Raw genomic sequence first — 21053 nt, 5'->3', positions numbered from 1 at the left:
TACTGGGAGACCTAGGCCGACACATTTGCGTGTCAATATGGCTGGGCTGCAACCTTTAATGTATGAATTGAGGTGGGATACATTTGCTGGCCACTGTTTCAAATGTGGTGAGATGGGCCACTTTGTCTCCGAATGTCCTAAGAAAGAACAAGTTGCTGCTACAAAGGATATCCTTGATGGGCAGTTGCCCGTGGAAGATGAGCATGATGCTCCTTCACATGATGCCCAACACATGGATGTACATGTGGATGTTCAGAATGAGGTTGAGCAGCCATGGGTGGAAGTACGTGGTAAAAAGACACGATCTGTTGCCCCGCGGGGGGATTTCTCAGATGCTGTTTGGCGGGGGCCTTTGGGTGCTCATCAGGGGCCCTTACATACATATGCTCGTCGCCCTTTGGGTTCAGGTGCCCAGCAACAGACCAGGATTGAGAGGCCGGGAGGCCAACTTTCTCAGGGTACAGGGCCTCTTGGGGTGGATAGAGTAGAACGCTATCCTATTAGAAATCGCCTAACAAAAGAAGCACAACAACAATTGTCTCTTGTGTTTGGTTCGAAGGGTGAGGTCATCTCGCCATGGGATGGTCATTACCCTTTGACACGTGCTCGGGAACTCCAAGGGCAATCTGAGATCACAAATACCATGTCTAAAAATGCAATGCTTCAAAAGGTTCGTGATTTGGCAGATTGTCCTGGGCCTAGTACACGGCCTTGTTGATTCCTTTTCTGGGAAGGCTTATGAAAATTGTACAATGGAATGTAAAGGGTATTTCTTCGCGCCAAAAGCAGTTCAGGCTTTGGCGTACAACTTTTTGTCATGGTTGGGATGTTTTGTGTGCAGTTGAACATAAGCAGCATAAATTGGCTGGCAAAGCCTATGTATATAAGGGATTTCATGTTTTCTACAGCGGACATCCTGCTTCGCAGTCACGTGTTATGTTTGCTGTTCGTTCGCAGTTTCAGCCTTCTCTTGTGATTCAAGATGTTCATGGAAGATTTCTAGTGATACAGATTGTTTGGGATGATACGCCTTTATGGTTGTTAGGGGTGTATGCTCCAAATAATGCTCGTGCACGCCGTTTGTTGTGGAATGACTTGTGTGCTCTTTCAATCTCTCATCCTGGCTTTGTGATGGGGGACTTTAATATGTGTGTCTCCAGGGAGCAAGCCACGTCGCCTCATTCTGTAATGGATGGCCCGGAGAAAAAGGCGTGGGAAGCTTTTGCAGCAAGGTCGCTAAAACAAGACATGTGGTCTTGGTTGCATTCAGATGAAAGGGGTTACACTTATGCCTCACAACAGTTTCGGGGCACTTATGCTAGATTGGATAGGATGTATATTTTACATCAAGATCTCTTTTTGCCAGAGGTTCTTACTATGATGGTTGATCAGCAACAGGTTTTGTCAGATCATTGGCCGCTTGTGTTTGAAATGGTCTATCATCCTGTGGATGCATATAAAGGCTTGTTGGGACGCTTGCCTTTGCGCTTAAATCACACTTTTCTGGAGCATGAAGTTTTTGATGTTTATATGCGTCAGTTGATACGACATTTCTCCACAAGAGTGTCCATGGCTGATTATCATGCTTGGCCAGTGTTCCTTACCAACACTCGGAAATTAGCACGTCATTATGGTCTTGCTAATGCCTCTATACAAAAACAGCATGTGGCCCTCCTTGAGTCGCTTTTAAAGGGCTTGCAGGCGTTCATGTTTACTGACTCTATGGATGCTGAAGTTGCGGATGCCATAGAATGGCTGAAAAAGGAGCTATCTAGGGTGCAGGAAGCACAATATGTTCGCTTTAAACTACTTGCACGTCTTGATGCTTTGCGGGATGCTAACTGTCAATCTCATCGCTTCTATGATAAGTTGCATCAAAAACATATGCGTGAGAATATTGTTAGGCTGATGGATGCCAAAGGCAACCTTGTTACTCAACCTTCTGAGGTTATTCAGCATTGCATCAGGTTTTATGAAGATTTGCTTGCCCCTCGAGAGGATGTCTCACCGGCTGTCCTGGCTGCAAGGGAGTCATTGTTTGCTGAAGTACGATATCAAGTTGACCCTGATGTGGCGGTTCAGCTTGATGCTCCTGTTACTCAAGGGGAAGTGGAAGCTGTTCTCTCCAAACTTCCCATGGGAAAGAGCCCTGGTTGGGATGGTTTGACAAATGAGTTTTTCCGAAAATATGCTGATCAGCTTGCAGAGCCTTTGACGCTTATTTGTCAAAGGGTTTGGGATGAGGGATATATGCCTGCCGATTGGAAGTTGGGCATACTTCGTTTGTTGCCCAAAGTCCCTTCGCCTACTTCTTTGGCTCAATGGCGCCCGATCTCACTTATGGGTATTATGTATAAAATCTTTACAAAGATTTTTGCCAATCGCTTGCAGAAGGTGCTTCCTACTCTTGTTTATCCGTATCAATATGGATTTGTGCATGGCAGGAATATTTTGCATAATATTCTTAATGTTCAAATTGGAGTGGATTATGCCAAGGCAAAGAAGCAAGAGATTGTGATGGTGCAGCTGGATCTTGAAAAAGCTTTTGATCATGTCAGCTGGTCTTTCCTTTCTCAGTTAATGACAGCCATGGGCTTTGGTCCCAAAATGGCTAATTTGGTGCATTTACTTGGCTCTGGCTCTATCACGCGGATTATGCTCAATGGATCACCCGTTCTCTCCGGCAGGGCTGTCCTCTTAGCCCTCTTTTCTTTGCCATTGCCACTCATCCTATGTTATCTCGCCTAGATGCTATGGCATCGCATGGTGAAGTGGTTGGTTTGCATCTCCCTCATGGCAAGCAATTGGTTGCTCAAGCCCTTGCGGATGATACTTTTATGTTTCTCAGGGCCGAAAAAGCCAATATAGATCGAGCAATGGAAGCTTGGAATAATTTTGCATTGGCTTCTGGGCTGAAAATAAATTCATCAAAATCAGCCCTCATTGTATGCACGGAATTTGATCTTGAGGCATTAGGGTGGCAAGGCCGTGTGGTGCATACAGGAGACATTGTTCGTCATCTTGGTTATCCAGTGGGTGTGGATGTGGACCCCCAAGCGCTTCTTGCTTGGATTTCTGCTCGGATCTCAGATAAATTTGTGTATTGGAAAGCTCAAGGGTGGCCTATGCATGTGAGGGTTAAGGTAGCTCAGGTTATTATGCTTAGCATGATTTCCTATTTTTTACCTTTGCTACCTTGGACGCACAAATCTCTCATCCGTTTGGTTGCTCCCATTCGGTTTATGCTGTGGAAGAGGCAAGGAAATATTATGGGTCAAACATGGATAGCTTGGAATCACATTACGACGCCCAAAAGAATGGGTGGGGCTGCTTTACTGGATGTCCGCTTGCATATGGTGGCGCGTAGGTGGGCGCTTTTTCAGGATATGTGTTTGCAAGAGCAGCCTTGGGTTTTCATGGCTCGTGACTTGATTGAGTTGGAGGGATTGTCACATGGGCGGACACGTGTGTAGGCTTCATGGTGGGACATTGTGAATGCGGCTCATCCTGTCCGTATTCGCTCATCACACATTTTATCGCATATTCTCCTTTCTTGGCATGAAGTTCTACTGTTGGCTCGGTGGGATCCTGGTCATGAAACACTACTTTTGAACTCTTTGCAGTTCGAAACATTTGTGGAGTCGCGTGTCATTGTTTGGCCAGACAGAGATGCTTCACGCATACGACTCAACCGCATGGTCAGGCTAGGCTTGGTTAGAATCCGAGATGCTGTGATACCTGGACGTGACAGGCCATATTCATTTCGTCGTATTCGGCAGCACTTTAGGGTTCCTCGGACATTTCAGCCACTATGGGCTGACATCATGCATGCAGTTGAGCCTTTTACTCCATTGCCTCGGCCATCTGTAGATCAGCCTTGGCTTGATTGGGCACTATGTAAATCTGGTGACTTGATATCACTCTCAGCTAACCAGGTCTATCATAAGCTTGTATCAGAGAAAGATTGGGTTTCAGCCAAGGCCAATAAGGTGTGGGGATTGCACAAGTCTAAATCATGGTGGCAGAAAACTCTTATGAGTGGTTGGCAGTCTAAACTCCCTTACCAAGGTAAGGTTTTCATTTGGAGGATGTTGGTGGGAGGGTTACCTACACGGGATCAGCTGAGCCGTCGTAAAATTACACTGGCCTCTTGCTTCTTCTGCACGACATGCACTGAAACAGTTATGCATCTGTTCATGAGTTGTCCAGTGGCCCGTCAGATTTGGTCTTTTGTCTCTCGCGTTTGGGAGGCAGTAGAGAGGTCTACTGTTTCGGCTCATCAGTGGATATTTGGGATTTGTCCTCAAGTCATTACTTCAGACAGCCACCTTGTGATATTCCATTTCCTTAGATGGACAGGACTTTGGCATATTTGGACTACACGGAATGGGTTCATTTTTTATTCCTTGTCTGGAATACATGGGCACATTCTACGTATCCGCGGTTTGCTGCTTTGGCAGTTTTCTTCTCTTCTCTCAGCTCAGCTACTGGATGCAGATGTTATTTCCTTATGGTCTACGGCGGCTCGGCTGGCTCATCTTTGATGCTTCTATCTGGGATGCTTATTTGGTTAGGAGGCTTTCTTATTAGTGTACAGGTTTGCATGGTCATGATCCTTTAGAGGATCTTTTGTGGGGGTTTTGTTTGGGGCCATAGGTTCTGTGTGAGCCATGTGGCTGATGTACATTTTACATATAATATAAAACACCATTTCACGAAAAAAAAAGAGAGAGCACACCGGAAAGCATCCCCACCCACCCTTTGAAGGGCCCCACTGTGATGGTGTATTTGCTTTATTGCTGAATGTGAATGGACTCACCTGTGGGCTGGTTTCCAGCCCCCAAAGACTCACCAAGACTTCGTGCAGAGCAACCTGTGAAGGTAGCAAACTGGCCATGTTTTGCTGTACTGGTGGGAAGCACAATCGATGCTGTGATTTCCTCCAGATGACCTTCTCATTGCTGTGTTTTGCTACACAGCAGGTCGCCTGGCGTCTTGACCTTTCCTCCTTGTGTTTCTGGCCTGTAGGCAGCCCCAGGCATGCATACAACAGATGGGTTCTTGCAGGGATGAGAGATGACAGGTATGACTTGTGGAGAAGCTATAAATGGGGGGTAGGGGGCAGGAGATGCTGTAAAGGACAAGAAAAATAATTATTAATGCTTGTGTTTTCACATGACCCTTTAATGTTGGATGCCTATGCTTGGGCGCCTATTTTGGGATTTGTCCCTCCGATTGGTCTGGCCAATGGGCTGTAAACAGCCCGTGGCCCCTCAACCTCCACACTCTCCATTTGGTGTTGCTAGTTTCCATAACTAGAATGGGTTCACACACACCGGGCTCCCTAGACCTAAACATTTGACACTGACAGGTACCTGTTCACCCGGCCATGCACGAGACACCAGTACATCTCTCAAGAGGGTTACATATGTGTGCAGGACGTGCACAACTGACCTTAACTCTCCTGCGGTCGCTCAATCGCTAACACAACCCTGACCTTGACACACAGGCTGACACAACCCTGGACAAGGGGTCACAATAGGCTAGGTGTCCGACCACAGGGACTTGCACTTCCATGGCATGATGCATCCAAGAGCAGGATGCTGGTGAGAAAAAAATATCGTCAAACATTGAGTAAGTCCTCCAGAATCCCCCCTGCCATGGACAAAGGCTTACAACAAGCCAGGTGTCGGACAATGGGGTCTTGCACTTTTCCTTAACAGTCATGTCTATGTCATCCAAGTGTGGGATGCATGTGACAGAAAATATAGTCAAAACATTGAGTAAGTCCTCCAGAAACCGTGGACAAGGGCTCACAACAGGCCAGGTGTTTGACCACAGGGCCTTGCACTTTTCTTGTACAGTCATGTCCACGGCATCCAAGTGTGGGATGCACGTGTCAAAAAATACCGTCAAGCATTAAGTAAGTCCTCTGGAAACCCGCTTGCCTTCTAGCTCTCTATCCTTGTCTCTCAGCCAATGTGCTTATCTGAGACTCCAAGACTAATCCATATATCATTAGGCAAAATTTGGACTCAAAAAAGGACCCTCTAAGAAATGCCATATCAACTTTTTCTAGAAAAATGGGCTGATGACTAAATTTTTTCAAATCAAATCAAATGGTTTCAGAGATTGTAGATTAGGAATCTAATCTTCAAGATCTTTCAACGACATCATACATGCGGAGTTTGGGATAGCCCACGAGTCACAGATGCTCTCTTCCAGCCCATTACTTACATTTCGCATGTATACTCCCTACACAAAAACCGTCGTAGATTCTTCCAGACCATTACTTACATTCAGCATGTATACTCCTTGGACAAAGACCATCCCCCTCGGCTGGCACCAGATGTCTTCTATGCAGTTGTAGCATGAGAGGGAGAGGGAGCAGTAGAGACACGCCAGATTACCCTCCATATCACAGAGAAGACAGCCACCAGCCTTATTAGAGCATGCCCATGGATTGGACTCTGGAGATGGATCATCTCCCCACATTTCAGTACAGCCTAGACTCCCCACACCTCAACCTCATGATCGGCAATCAACCAGATCATCCGGTTGGATCTACTCAGTCATCATCAAAGATAGGGACGAAACGTTAGTTCTACATGGAGCATTTTTTGAGACTCAACAGGGATGGGTTCTTTGAGATCCTAAGGTACATGCAGATGCACATGTCGCATGCTATGCGCATTCGCAAACGGTCAGCTCAGATTATCCTCCCACCGCCTCCGAGTAGATATGGGAGAGTTGAGAACATCCCACAAGAGGAGTGGATATGCAGAGTATGCACCATAGAGGACCAGGTTCAATGTAACTTGGTTGAACACAATGCTTATCAATACACTTAAATACACCAAGATCTAATGGACAACATGCTCAATACAAGAAGTAATTTGCTGAATTCACAAGAGACGCACAATGAGCCGGAACGGCCGGCCCCTCACTCAAAATAAAGTATAATGATCTTGGGAGAATCAAGTACATAGTGTCATGGGCATTTCTGACCAGATTTCCATACCAATGCATATGAATATAGTATTGCAAACAGTGTGGTTATCGGTGTAGACTTGCAACTCACACTACCCTCTGAAGTGCCCATGTTCCCTACCATCTGCTTTCTATTGTTCCCTACCATCTGCTTTCTATTGTTCCACCAACACATGGTAGCAACAATCTCCAAGATAGCACATAGGACAAGAGAACACTACACAAGGTATGTGAACATGGAGTCCTGCTACTTGCTTCAATATTTAAGCATCAAAGCTTACCAATTGCAAGTAGAGTCGATGACAGTGAAAGTCTTCGTGATGGAAGCGTTTGGAGTGTTGAATTCTTCAATCTGCCCCACGATCCTTCGTGACAGAAGTCTTAAAGAGGATGAAGGGAACCCTAGGAAACCTTCCCCTATGGTTCACCTTGAGAAAGGAAGACTGAAATTAGGGTTCTCAACAATAAGACCAAAAATTACAACAAATATAAGAGCCGTTTTGCTGAATTTCAGTCATTGGGAGTGTGTGGGAGAGTGAACACCACCTGGAATGTTGGTCATGTCCACCCGGCCACTCCCGCTAGTTCAGGTGTGAACCCAGCTTACTCACGGGCACTTTTTTCCATGTGGCTGGACACACGTTTTTTTCCCCCATGTGAACACACTCTTGTGTGTTTTGTACTTTAGGCTTTTTAGTACTCATTTGTACTTTCATTTCATTCATTCAACGAGTACATCTTTCCAACTCCCTCACGTTTCTTGGTGTGCTTGAGCTTGTGTGTGTGTGTGTGTGTGTGTGTGTGTGTGTGTGTGTGCAGGTTGGCTGCCCTCCTACCCAACTTCAGTATCAGGTTAGGGTTACACTCTACTTCCCCCCCAACATTAGGGTTAGGGTTACACCCTGCTGCCTACTATACTGAGCACTGAACACTGCTCGATGCCCCCCTTGAAGCTGCGACTGTACCTGCGACATGCTGTACCTATGCCCAACCAGCTGTTGTGCGCCGCCGAATAGCTGTTGTGCGCTACCGAACAACTGTTGTGCGCTGCCATGAACTCCTTGCAGCTACCGCCCTGCGCCCCTTTGCAGCTGCCCGACCTATCCTACACCACCCCTTTGAAGCCCGACTCACTTGATTTGCACCACCCTGCCACCGCCCTGCGCCGCCTGCTGTGCTACTACCTTGCTACTGCCCTGCCAAGCCTGTTGTGTGCCACCCTGCTATTGCCTTGCCAAGCTTGCTGTGCGCCGCCCTACTACTGCCTTGCGCCGCCTGTACCTACTGCCATATTGTGCTCCACCACCTGTACCTGCCCAATTGTACCTGCCCGACTGTACCCAACAATGTACCTAGCGAGCATTGACAGCGTGCAAAATTTGAGACATTTGAAAATTTTTAAAAATTTCAGCCCCCACAGATTTACAATTTTACAGGTTCGTGGGATTTGCAGATTTTGACCTAAAATTGCACATTGTGTCTGTTACAATTTGGGGCTTTTCATCATTGAGCCTGTAATTGCCACATTGGTACACATTGGCATTGATTTCAACAGATTTGGTGCATAATTGCACTAGAAATTTGGGGATTTTGCAAAAATTGACACTATTTGCAAGTCTATGAAAGACATTTGCAGGCATTTTGGGTGTTACAGACACATTCACTTGACATTGGGGCATTTCCCCCAATTTTTTTGGGCATTACAACATTTGGTACAGGTGACAATTGCACATTTGGACACTTTAGCAGATTCACAGGTGCAGATTCAGATTTGGTCTAATTGGCTGCCTAAAAATCGGGGCTTTTCTACATTAAGCCCATTTTTGCAGCATTCGACCCATTTACCTTTGATTTTGCCGGGATTTGAGCAGTTGTAGCTCTTACACGTGTCAGTTGATCGTGTTTTTCACGGCACATGTATACATTTGTGGTCTACTGCAGTATATATATGCCATTGTGGACACTTTGACAGATTTGCATTATCGTGCAGTACACTTGCAGATTTGGGACATGCATATGTATTTCTTGTGGTGAAGGAGTTCCCTTTCAGTCCATTGATTATCTTGCTATTTATCTCCCGCATTCTTACAGTTTTGTTGGGCATTGCCTACTCGTGTGGTGACCTGTGAACAGATTTGCTATGTTGTCATGGCCAACAGTAACAATGACCTCTTTGGCATGCTGTCTCAAGAGGACAAAGTCAATGGGAATAACTACCCTATGTGGGCTTATATGAAGCATCATGTATTGGTTGCCAAGAATGTATAGCTATATGTGGATGGCAGTGAGGAGCGTCCTCTCGCACCTGCTCCAGCGGAAGGTGACGAATTCCCGCTCACACTCCTGTAGGTCAACCTTCTCGTCCTCCTACTACCCAGCAGCAGCGTACTTGGGATGCTAGGGATGCTGCGTTGATTGCTCTGTCGTGACGCAGGCATATCATTCCGCACATTCGTTCCTGCACCACCGCAAAGGGTGCTTGGGATACCTTGGCGGTGTTGTATTCAGGTCACAATGAGGCTCGTGTAGCTTACCTTTGGGGCAAGCTTGAGACTGACTGCATGCTTGAAGGTGACTCTATCGATCAGTACCTTACGCATGTGAAAGACCTTCGAGAGCAACTCATTAACATTGATGACGTCTTGACAGATGGCTATCTTGTTCAGACAGTCTTGCATAATTTGCCCGACTCTTATCAAACATTTGGCACCACTTCACGGTTGTTGGTTGGCAATGCACCTAATGTGGTCACTTTTGACAACCTTGTGACTCTCTTGCTCAGTGAAGAGCAATCCGGTTCCAACAAGAACAACATGATGTCTGTTGAGTCAGCAATGGCTGCTCCCTTTCGTGGGAATCAATCTGGGCCTAAACCTAGCCCATCAGATCCTCCCAAGACAGAGGACAAGCTTGAAAAGAAAAAGCGATGTAATTATTGCAAGAAAACAGGGCACACCATAGAGGAATGCAGGAAGCATATTGAGAGTGAAAAAAAGAAGAAGCTGGCATCTTCTTCCACAGGTGCAGATCAGGCCAATTTGGCTACACATGTATCAGCCTTGACCATTACATCTTCATCACCCTGCAGAGATGTCTTCAAATGCCGTTGCTTTTGATAACTATGCTCTACAGTCCGTACTTCTTGGTATGCATTGTCTAGCAGATGCATTTCAGGGGGGGATTTTACTTGCCCACATGCAGTTGGTGATGCCTCATGGTCACTTATGCTTGTTGACCCTTATGCTTGTCTATGCTAGACGCTTTCTCTTATGTGATGTCTACAGGAGATGCCTTTTATACTATTTTCGCTTGCAGCGGGATTGTTTCTACATTGTTGACATTGTCACTTTCTCACTTGTGATGTTTACTGGAGTCTGGGAGTGCCTTCTACACACTTGGCCAGTGTTGGCTTGTCCTCATGGTACTGACATGTCACATGTATATTATTCATTGTGGGATTATGCATCTTTACACTTGCCATACATGCCACTGATCATGGCATCGCTGAGAGTTTACCCATCCTCTCATAGCATTGGCTGATGCCCGCCCCAAGTCCCCACTTTTTCTCCCGATTTTCAGCTTTCCCCATTGCTGAATTTTTACTTTTAACAGCCCTACCATTGCTAATTTTTCCTCATCTGACCCTCCATTGATGAGTTTCTCTCTTGCAGCTTACATTGCATGTCTCACAGGCATGACTCCTGGATCTTGTTGCCTTTAGACATGGGTATATCTGCTACATCTTCTTATGCTTATCACTAATGCAATTACAAAGCTATGCTTTGCTCTCTTGTTGTCATTAATGTGGATTGCATGCAGTTCGGTTTGGCATTTGGATGCTTGCCTTCAAGGGGGTATTATGCAATGCCTCTTGATTTGATGCAATTGATGTCCACATGATCTTTGACATGCATTTCAGGTGATGCGTTTATGTACTACTGTGCTCTACCATTAGCACTATGACATTGGGGTTTCTCATTTTCCCCGTCATATAGTGCTTGCTTTTTCCATTGGCACTGGAGTTCATTTTTGCCATCGTGATCTCTCTTGATCACTCTTACTGTGGAGCATAGTGCAGGGCAGTATTCACAACTTCATCACCTTGCTTATTTTCTTCATCAAAGGACTTCACTCTTGTGAGCATCCTTGCCACAAGAGAAGATAACCGGTTGTGTGACCCATTGGTAGGCCATTGGGGTGGCACACAGATGGGTGAGTTTCTCCAACACATAGTTGCCACACGTTTTTTGAAACGCGTTTTTGAAACGTGTTTGAAACGTTTCAAAAACGTTTCAAACAAATTTCCAAAAGTTTTTTAAAAGTTTTTTTCAAATTTTTTTTCAGGTGTTTTTTCCAGGTTTGTTTTAGGGGGGTGTCCATAAATTTATGTTTGGTACAGTTTAATGCTAAAATCTACATTCAACTTTCATATACATGAATCATGATACATCATGAATGATGAATCCATGATTCAAATTTCATACTGAATCCTGATTCTTAATACATCATACATGATTACAATTTACATCATACAATGATCATACATGTAACATGAATCATGATACATCATACATGATACATGGCAGTCTTCAGGAATCAGGAATTAGATCATAGATGGCAAAAACCCATATAATTATTAATAGCATAACCAGTTTGAAGTTACAAGTTACAACTTACAACATACTAAGCAACATACTAAGCACTAGTGAATAGTGTCAAATGATAAATCTGAAATCTGAAATACAGATGTCTGTACCGAAAGACCAAATACAAAAACTCTGAAAAAACAAATGGTCTCCAATGTCTGGAGTCTGGACTCTCAACTCTAGACTCAAGTGTCAAGAGTCAAGAGTCACTAGTAGTAACTAGTAACTACTCAGCATCATCCTCCTCTGAGGAATGTGAGTCTGTGTCGTAAGAAGATGAAGCCTCAGCCTCAGCCTCAGCACTCGTAGATGCATGATCTGCTGATGTCGGTGCCCGTGATCGTGTCATAGTAGCTGGTGCCATCATCTCCTCATATAGCATGGCATAGATGTCGCGCTCCTCAGCAGGGATCTCTGGTACGTCCTTCACTTTCTCTATGTCGATCTTGTCGACATTCACTTGGCGCGGCTCAATGGGATTGCCTTGCTGCTCAATTAAACGGAGGTTGCAATGACAATACACCAACCGTTCTAATTGAGCAGTGGACAATTTGTTCCTCTTCTTTGTATGGAAGAGGGCCCATGTGCTCCAGTTTCTCTCACATGGACCAGAGCTGCAATCCTGTGAGAGGACTCGTAATGCAAGGCGTTTCTGTCAAAAGATAACAGAAAACTTTATAAATAATAAGAAGAAACAACTTATATAAGTTGTAAGTACTAAGTTGTTACTTCAAAGTGCAAACTTATTACATGTAAGTTGTAACTTGTCAGTGGGCACTTACCAGAACTGGAGTACCGATGCCATATTTCTCCCACCAAGAGACTGGCTGAAGCTGAGTCTCTCTCAAAACTGCAGTGGCTCTCCCAAAGGCATGACTCCCATTCCGAAATACTAGGAGCTCATCCTCTAACTTCCTGAGGAGCTGAACATCACCTCCAGTCCAGGTCTGGATGTAAGACTGCCATCCCTCTTCTAGCTCCTCATTGTTGAACTGCTCCTCATTCCGCCATAGTGGGTGTAGTATATGGGCAACCGCATGGATTGGCCTATGAAACCAATCCCATCTACGGTTCCACACCTCCCTGATGTCCTGGATCCTGTTCAACGACACTTGGAAGCATGGAATTAATATCAATGTATAATGTGGCCACTGGCAACTAAAAGAACAACAATGACATACAATGATACATACCTCTCAGCTGATAGTATAGTGCATCGATCTAGGGCCTCTCCAATGCGGTCCATGAACTCATATAAGAGTCCAAGGGTGCTGCCCTCCATGTCCGTAATGCGAAGCACACTATATATAGGCTGAGTGGCCGTGACAAGTGCAAGGGCCTCAGCCCACCAAGTGTCTCGCATTACCGCGCGCACAAATGCTACTGCCTTGGGATGCTCTCTATCATCCCATGCCATCCACTCCTGAGAGACAACAGTGCGGAGTAAACCTGTACGGACCCGCACAAGCCTCTCAACCACAATGAGCATGTAAGCAAACCTGGTGTTTGAGGGCTTCAACAACTCCAAATCACTGTGTGCACGAAACATAGCTAAAACCTTTGGCCTCTTGGTGACAAACTTCACCATGCTCCGAGAAGTACTAAAGAGGTCGGCAATCCACCCAATTTTGGCCACATCCTCTATCAAGAGGTCCAAGCTGTGTGATGCACATGGAGTCCACACTATCTTTGGAAACTCATCCTCTAACATCCTGCCCATAGATACACAATTTGACCCATTATCTGTAACTACCTGCACTATGTTCTCTGGGCCAATCTCTAGCACTGCCTCACGCAAATGTCTCCATATGAATGCTCCAGTAACAACTGTACCTGGAACCGAGGCATCAATGGCACGCAAAAACATTGTGCCCTTACAACAGGACACCAAAATGTTATATACATTTCTCTTTCTCATGTCTGTCCAGCCATCACAAAGCAATGTGCATCCATATTTCTGCCAGGTTGCCTTCAAAGGCTCCATCTCAAGCTCCACTGCCTTCTTCTCCTTCCTTAAGTGGGTTTTGCGAAGGGACTCATAAGATGGACCCTCCCACTCATACCCAATGCGGCTGATAGCTTTAATGGCCTTCTTCCAACGAGGAGTACGCACGACGTGAAATGACAAAGCGCATTGTATAAACAACTTTGTCAATTCACGTGTGGCCTCCTTGACAGCTTGCTTTTGTATGCCTGCTTTAATGCCTGCCCTCTTTAGAGAAGGCACGGTGGGCAATGAAGATCTGTGGGCTACAGGAATGGAGCTAGACCCACCTGCTTGACTCTGCAAATCATCCTCTGTCCTAGCTCTTTTGGACACATCACCTACAGAATCTGTATCCTGTACATCATCATCAATAGGCTGAATTCCCTTTGCTGCTTCATGTTCTCTCTTCCATTGCTGAAGAGACGCTACAACCTCTCTTGGTACTTGACTGCAAGGGCCAATGCCTTCCCCTCTTACTCCTGTAAAATGGGCCTTTACCCTAATAATAGACCCACCTGACACTTTGGCACAAAAATTGCATTTCCACCTTTCTGTGCCTGAACCCCCATATCTGCTCACAGGAGTTACGTGGTTCCACATGGCATCCTTAGCCCGAGGCATGATGAATGAATGAAGAAATTTGGGCAACCTGGCAAGAAATGCCCAAATTTCAAATCTGAAATTTGGTCCAAAATCAGAAAAAATCAGCATTTAGGGTTATTAAAAACCTGAGAAGCAGGGTGCGTAGGGGCCGGAGGAGTAGGCTTGGTGCGTAGGCAAGGTGTGCATGCACCAATGTAGGCAACCTGGCAAAAAATGCCCAAATTTCAAATCTGAAATTTGGTCCAAAATCAGAAAAAATCAGGATTTAGGGTTAGTACAAACCTGTTACCTACGGTGCGTAGGGGCCGGGGGAGAAGGACTGGTGCGTAGGTAGGGGTGCAAGCAAACCTGGAAGACTTCAAAGGCTGGAAACGTCTCTTTCAAGCGTCACTTTCAAAACTGAAATGCCAGGAGATACTGCATCGTACGTTTTCTATCATAAAAAAAAACTGGCCCAGCAAAAAAACGCGTTTCAAACGTTTGAAACGTTTGCACGTTTCAAACGAGTAGCCTAAAGTTTGAAACGCGTTTTTTTGCAACTATGCTCCAACACTTGCGTGTGAGTGGTAGGCCACCCACCACATACAAACTAGGAGATTCCAAAGGCTTTGTTTTCTATCTTGTTTGATGGCGGTACCATGCTGATTCAAATCAGCCCATACACTTGTAAAATTCTGGAGGAATAATTCATATTCTTGTGAAGGGGCCCGGCCGTTCCGGGTCTATGCTGTCTCTTGTTACGCAACCTCAACGAGTTTCAGATGTCCTGAGGTGGACAAAACTCAATGCCCACCGCCCACACCTTATCCCCCTTTGTACAAAGGAAGCAACCAACCATGTGTGCATCCCAGCTTGCACCACAAGTTACTTGTCCTCTCTACCTCACACCTAGGGTGGGCATCTCATCATATCTTTCTTCCCTCTCTCTCTAGAAGTTGGCACCCTCCTTTGTGAGGCCTTTTGGCTGTATTTTCTGCACTTTCTCCTTCCCAACTCCATATCCAAGCTTGCTAGTGTATTTTCCAAGCTTCTAAGAGTGTTTCCATGTTGGGTAGGAGGGAAGCTAACCTTCACACACACACAAGCTCAAGCACAGCAAGAAACGTGAGGGAGCTAGAAAGATGTACTCGTTGAATGAATGAAATGAAAGTACAAATGAGTACTAAAAAGCCTACAGCTAAGTGCCCAACACACAAGAGTGTGTTCACACGGGAAAAAAACCTGTGTCCAGCCATAGGGAAAAAGTGCCCGTGAGTAAGCTGGGTTCACACCTGAACTACCCGGGAGTGGCCGGGTGGGCATGACCTATAAACCCCCCTCAAGTGAACGGTGTGAATGGGTTATGTTATTAGAGATTGAGATTAGAGGGGTCATTTATGAAACCTAACTCATGAGTCTAGTACCCTCCTCTTTGTAATGGGTAGCACCTCCGTCTTCACATGATAGCCTTCTCTCTTGAAAAATGATTCTCTACACTTGGTAGAGAAGAAGCTAGTCTTCTTGCCTTCCTGCTCTCAAAAATGCACAAGTTTACATGAACTCTTCTCCTCCAAAATGAAGAGAATCACCTCCTTTTATAGGTGAATTCCTTTCTAAAAAGCTTTCTTAGTTCAAAATAGAAAAAGATTACACATGCTAGGTTGCATGGAAAACTTTTACACATGTTTTAGTTTGCATGGGAAACTTTTACACATGTTTAGTTTTGCATGGGAAACTTTCCTTTGTCAATAAATAGAAAGAGTTAGTTCTCTTTTCCTCTTTGGAAAACAGAAAGAGATGCTTATAACTCAAGTTCTAATCTAAAACGAAATTGCATATGCAACTGAAGAGATAGTTGCTGAGATGGCCTGGGCGAGTCGCCACGTCACCTCAAAAAAATAATTAAAAAAATTAAAAAAAATTTAAAAATTTAAAAAATTTGGATTTTCATCGCTCTAATTCCGATTCCAACCTTTGTTTTCCCAAAAGATAAAGGAAAAGGCCTCAAAATCGACCTCCAACTTAAAATGTACATAACTTGTAAAACTATCAAAATTGAAAGTAGTTTAAGTAAGAAACATACCTCCTGCAAAATACTAGTCGCTAGATCCGCAACCAGTATTATACACAAGTTCGATGCTTTAAGATGAATGCCTAAATATTCAAGCATTCTCAAAATCAGCATCCAATGCAAGATCTTCAAACAGCTTATTGTGCATGTGCCTAAGGTGAGTACCATCCGTTCCATACACTTGTATCCATCTATACGCTCTCCCATATTGGTAAGAGTGCATAGTCCATCATGCATGTCCAATCATACTTCCCCACTTCGGGATGGAAGCATGTCCATTCATGCATGCAATATTATGCTCTCCTATTTCGGAATAGAAGCATGTCCAATCATGGTTCCTTGGAAAAGAACACATGTCCAATCATGAAGTCTGCCATGCTAGGTCAGACAACACGTCCAAGTTTTATTAACTTCAAAATTCTTGATACAAAATTCCCTGTAAGCTGATTAGGGTTTTGGATTGCGGATTTCTCATAAATACAAGCGGGTGACAACATTAGTGTGTGCGAACACAGGGCTGGTCGTAATTTATAAGTGAGTTTTGGTCACCCAAAACTTAATGAAGTGTGTATGCACTCACTTATAAATTAATTCTAATCCCTAACGCTAGGTTTATGACCAATACTTACCACCTCTCACATGCCACATAACCATGTCAGTAGACAGTTTCACACGCACGGTTCACACGCGGGCGTCCCCTTATCCGGAACTACACATTGGTCTGGCAAGCATGAATATAGCATGCAAATTCAATTGCAAGCAAGCACATAAAGATGTTATGCAATGCAGCATTGGTATGGACAATCTCCGTTCATGAGACTATACCAAAATAGACGTACTCCAGGCAAGTACATGAGGTACCTGACCCAATGGAGCACCAATCCTCTCAGCATTTCTGAGCATGTACACACAAGCAGAAGTCCCAGCAGAAAGCCAAGTCCACACTATCGCATGAGTGGCATTAATCCCTGATATATGCAACTGCCATGGACGCCAGTCCAATGTACATACATAATGAGAAAGCATGGGTGGCCAAACAGTGACATCGCCCCCGGCTTCTACAGTTGTCCGCAATTGAAAAGCATCCAAATACGTATAAATAAAGTGCGGACAATCTCTAAAGAACTCTTCATCTACCCATTTAGCATCAATGGGAAGATAGTTCTTAAACTTCACAAGATAACGCTTGACAACTTTGCCTGTAGCAAGCTTGTGTTCCTTGTGATACACAATCTGCTCTGGCTACAAAATCTCCTCAAGCTCATCCACTTCTGGTGGATCCTCAATGACCAGTTCACTGGGCGCCGGCCCTACATACTTGCATAGGAGACTCACATGAAAAGCATTGTGTAAATGCCAATGACTAGGCAATGCCAACCTAAAAGCCACTTCATTAACCTTCTCATTCACTCGAAAAGGCTCTTAGATTCTAGTTGCAAGCTTAGGGTATGCACCCTCTTTGCCAAGCCTCTTCGCAAGTCTTGCTTTCTCTAATTTTAGCAATACCTAATCATTCTCTTTAACATCGAATTGTCTTCTATGCTTGTTCGACAACCTTTTTATGCTTGTCTTGTGACCTTGCAATGGCAGTCCGCACCTGAGCAAAAGCAATATACAAGTCTCTTACATACTCATCAGATGCAAATATCTCATCCTTTGTGCAAAGGATGGGTGGTAAAACTACTTCACCATAAACAATCTCAAACGGGACCTTTCCCATAGATGCATGCGCCGTGTTGTTATATGTAAATTCCACAAGCAGTGAGGACTTCTCCCAAGAAGACTTTTGATTTTCCACATAACATTTCAAGAGATCCAACACAGCTGAATTTGCAGCCTCACTTTGCCCATCCGTTTGAGGGTGATAAGCTGATGAGAACTCCAATTTGGTGTCCATACTATCAAATAAGACTTGCCAAAACAGACTTGTAGTCTTGGAATCTCTATCCCCCACAATGGACTTCGGCATTCCATGATGCTTGAACACTTGTGCAAGATATATTTTAACCATATGCTCAGCTTTGATGGTCTTTTTGACTGGCAAGAAGTGAGCTTGCTTGCTAAACCTGTCCACAATTGTCCAAATAGCATCATTACCTTGTTGGGTCCGTGGCAAGTCCATAATGAAATCCATTGTAATACTTTAACATGGCTACATGGGAATAGGCAATGGCTAAAGCAAACCTTGTGCCTTTTGCCTATCAAATTTCACCTTTTGACAGATGATACATGCACGTACATGTGCCTTTATGTTCTTCCGCATACATGGCCAAAAGAAATACCGCTAATCATGTGCCTAGTAGACATTATGCCTCTATGATTGGCATATGAAGAAGCATGGCACTCATCCAAAACCTTTTGTCTCATGTTAAGACACCACACATATGCAATTATCTTTCATGAGATAACCCTCTTTGGTCACATATGAGGCATGTGCATGACCAGCCATCAAATCAGCCCAAATAGTGGCGAAATCAACATTCGTATGATGCAAATCACGCATGGCAGACAAGTCCCCATGAGAGATAACCAAGATAGCTACTACATACAGCTTTCGTGACAATGCATCTTGTGTGGGAGAAACAGGAATTAGGGTTAGTTCATGTGGGAGACATACACAGAGAAGCAAGGGAGAGAGAGAGAGAGAGAGTTGTGGGGATAAGTCAACTCACCAAGTGAGAGTGTGTGACTCCCCTATCACACATGTATATTGCACTAGTACACATAGTGCACTTAGTACATTAAAAGTACTAAGTGTACTATGTACTATAACTTATGGGCTTGTACACACTATAAGGGTGGGCATTATGCCTTTACCCCAACAACCTCCCACTTAAAGGCAAAGTGCCCTTAAGTAAAGGAAAAGAAAAAATCAACATGTACATGATAATATACAAGGCCATATCAAGGCTGAAACTGGCCTCATCCAATGCCCATCAAGTGTCTGCAATGAGCAAACCGCTCCGGAGGCAAACTCTTTGTCAACAGATCAGCCGGATTGTCATCCGTGTGAATCTTAACAAGCTGAATTTGCTTGTTCTCTATCACCTCTCTGATGAAGTGATACTTCACATCCACATGCTTCGTCTTTGCATGAAAAACAGGGTTCTTTCCCAACTGGATGGCACTCTGACTGTCACAATGCAACAATGGAATATCCCCTGTATAACCCAAATCAACCACTAACCGAGATAGCCATAATGCCTCCTTGCAAGCCTCTGTGGCTGCAATATACTCCGCCTCTGTAGTAGATAAGGCTGTGCACTTCTGCATCCTGGATATCCATGACACAGCACCTCCTGTGAATGTAAACACATAACCGGTAGTAGACTTCCAATTATCTGGATGACCGGCATAATCCGAATCCGTGTAACCATGCACTAATGCATCCTGTTTGCCAAAGCAAATGCACAAATCCTGTGTGCCCTTCAGGTATCTCATGACACCTTTCACTGCTTCCCAATGCTTCTTGCCAGGGTTGGCCATGTATCTAGAAACCACTCCCACTGCAAATGCAATGTCCGGCCTAGTAGCAACCATGGCATACATGAGACTGCCACAAGCTGAAGCATACGGAATCTTGGCCATATCAGCCCTGTCTCTATCTGACTGTGGGCTGTCCATAGCACTGAGTTTCACATATGGAGGCAAAGGAGTACTAGTCTTCTTCCCCCCGTCCATATTGAACCTCTGCAAGACTTTGCCAATGTATTCCTTCTGAGACAAATACAACACATGCTGATTTCTGTCCCGAAGTATCCGCATACCCAAAATGTGATTTGCATCACCCAAATCCTTCATATCAAAGGTCTGATGCAGTCTCTGCTTCAAGGTATCCATCTCCTTACGAGATTTCCCGGCAATCAACATATCATCAACATACAAGATGAGGATCAATAGACTGCCATCCAAAGCTTTCTTGGTGTACAAGCAGTGATCTATGTCACTTCTCCTGAATTTCTGAGATTTCATGAATGTATCAAATTTATGATACCATTCTCTTGGTGCCTGTTTGAGCCCATAAAGACTCTTTTTCAGCTTGCATACAAGCTTCTCCTTTCCACTCACTGCATAACCCTCTGGCTGCTGCATATATATCTCCTCATGGAGATCACCGTGAAGAAAAGCAGTCTTCACATCCATCTGAATCAAGTCCAGATCATCATGCGCAACCAAAGCTAACACAGCTCTAAGTGTGGTCATTTTGACCACTGGAGAGAAGATCTCCTCAAAGTCCACACCATATTCCTGCTTAAAGCCCTTAGCCACTAACCTGGCTTTGTATCTTGGCTTTGCATCTGGTGCAACTTTGAGCCTGTATACCCACTTGCATGGCAAAACCTTCTTGCCTGCAGGCAAATGCACCAACTTCCATGTTCCATTTTTGTGCAGAGAATCCATCTCTGACTTCATGGCACGCTCCCAAAGAGCCTTGTATGCCCTCTGTAAAGCCTCCTTATAACATGAGGGCTCCCCACAGTCAGTAAGCATCAAGTAGTCAACCCCTGGAACAAACCTGTCAGGGGCTCTGGAGGGTCTAGTGGACCTCCGTACCCAATGACCATCATTTGCAGGTTGCTGTCCAGCCTGCATATCACCCATTGGTGGCTCCTGTTCCATGCCATAAGGCTGAAATATCATGCCCGGTATTTCTTCTAACTGTGGTATATCCATAGGGATATCTTCTGCCATCTCTGGCTGTCCATTTGGACCATTTTCAGCACCATTTAAGGGCTGGTTTTCCTGCTGTAATGGCTGATTTACAGCCCTTTGTTGT

The 21053-nt window shown here is 44.7% G+C and overlaps 2 protein-coding genes across 4 annotated transcripts in view; both read right to left on the bottom strand.

Moving 5' to 3' along the window:
* Positions 1 to 21053, bottom strand: part of LOC147636593 (uncharacterized) — a 103016-nt gene that overhangs the window by 6609 nt on the left and 75354 nt on the right. The window lies entirely within an intron of this gene.
* On the bottom strand, positions 11597 to 14244 carry LOC147636594 (uncharacterized). Its single transcript, XM_086799924.1, has 3 exons — positions 13003 to 14244; positions 12419 to 12829; positions 11597 to 12288 (listed from the first exon to the last, which is right to left on the bottom strand). The coding sequence occupies exons 1-3, from the start codon at positions 14242 to 14244 to the stop codon at positions 11863 to 11865; spliced, it is 2079 nt and encodes a 692-aa protein (XP_086656050.1). The 3' UTR covers positions 11597 to 11862.

Source organism: Cibotium barometz, chromosome 7 (assembly GCF_041138505.1).
Source record: "Cibotium barometz isolate CiBa-2024 chromosome 7, ASM4113850v1, whole genome shotgun sequence".
Lineage (NCBI taxonomy): Eukaryota > Viridiplantae > Streptophyta > Polypodiopsida > Cyatheales > Cibotiaceae > Cibotium > Cibotium barometz.
Note: the sequence above shows the minus strand (reverse complement) of the source record. Positions and strands in the feature narration are given on the sequence as shown.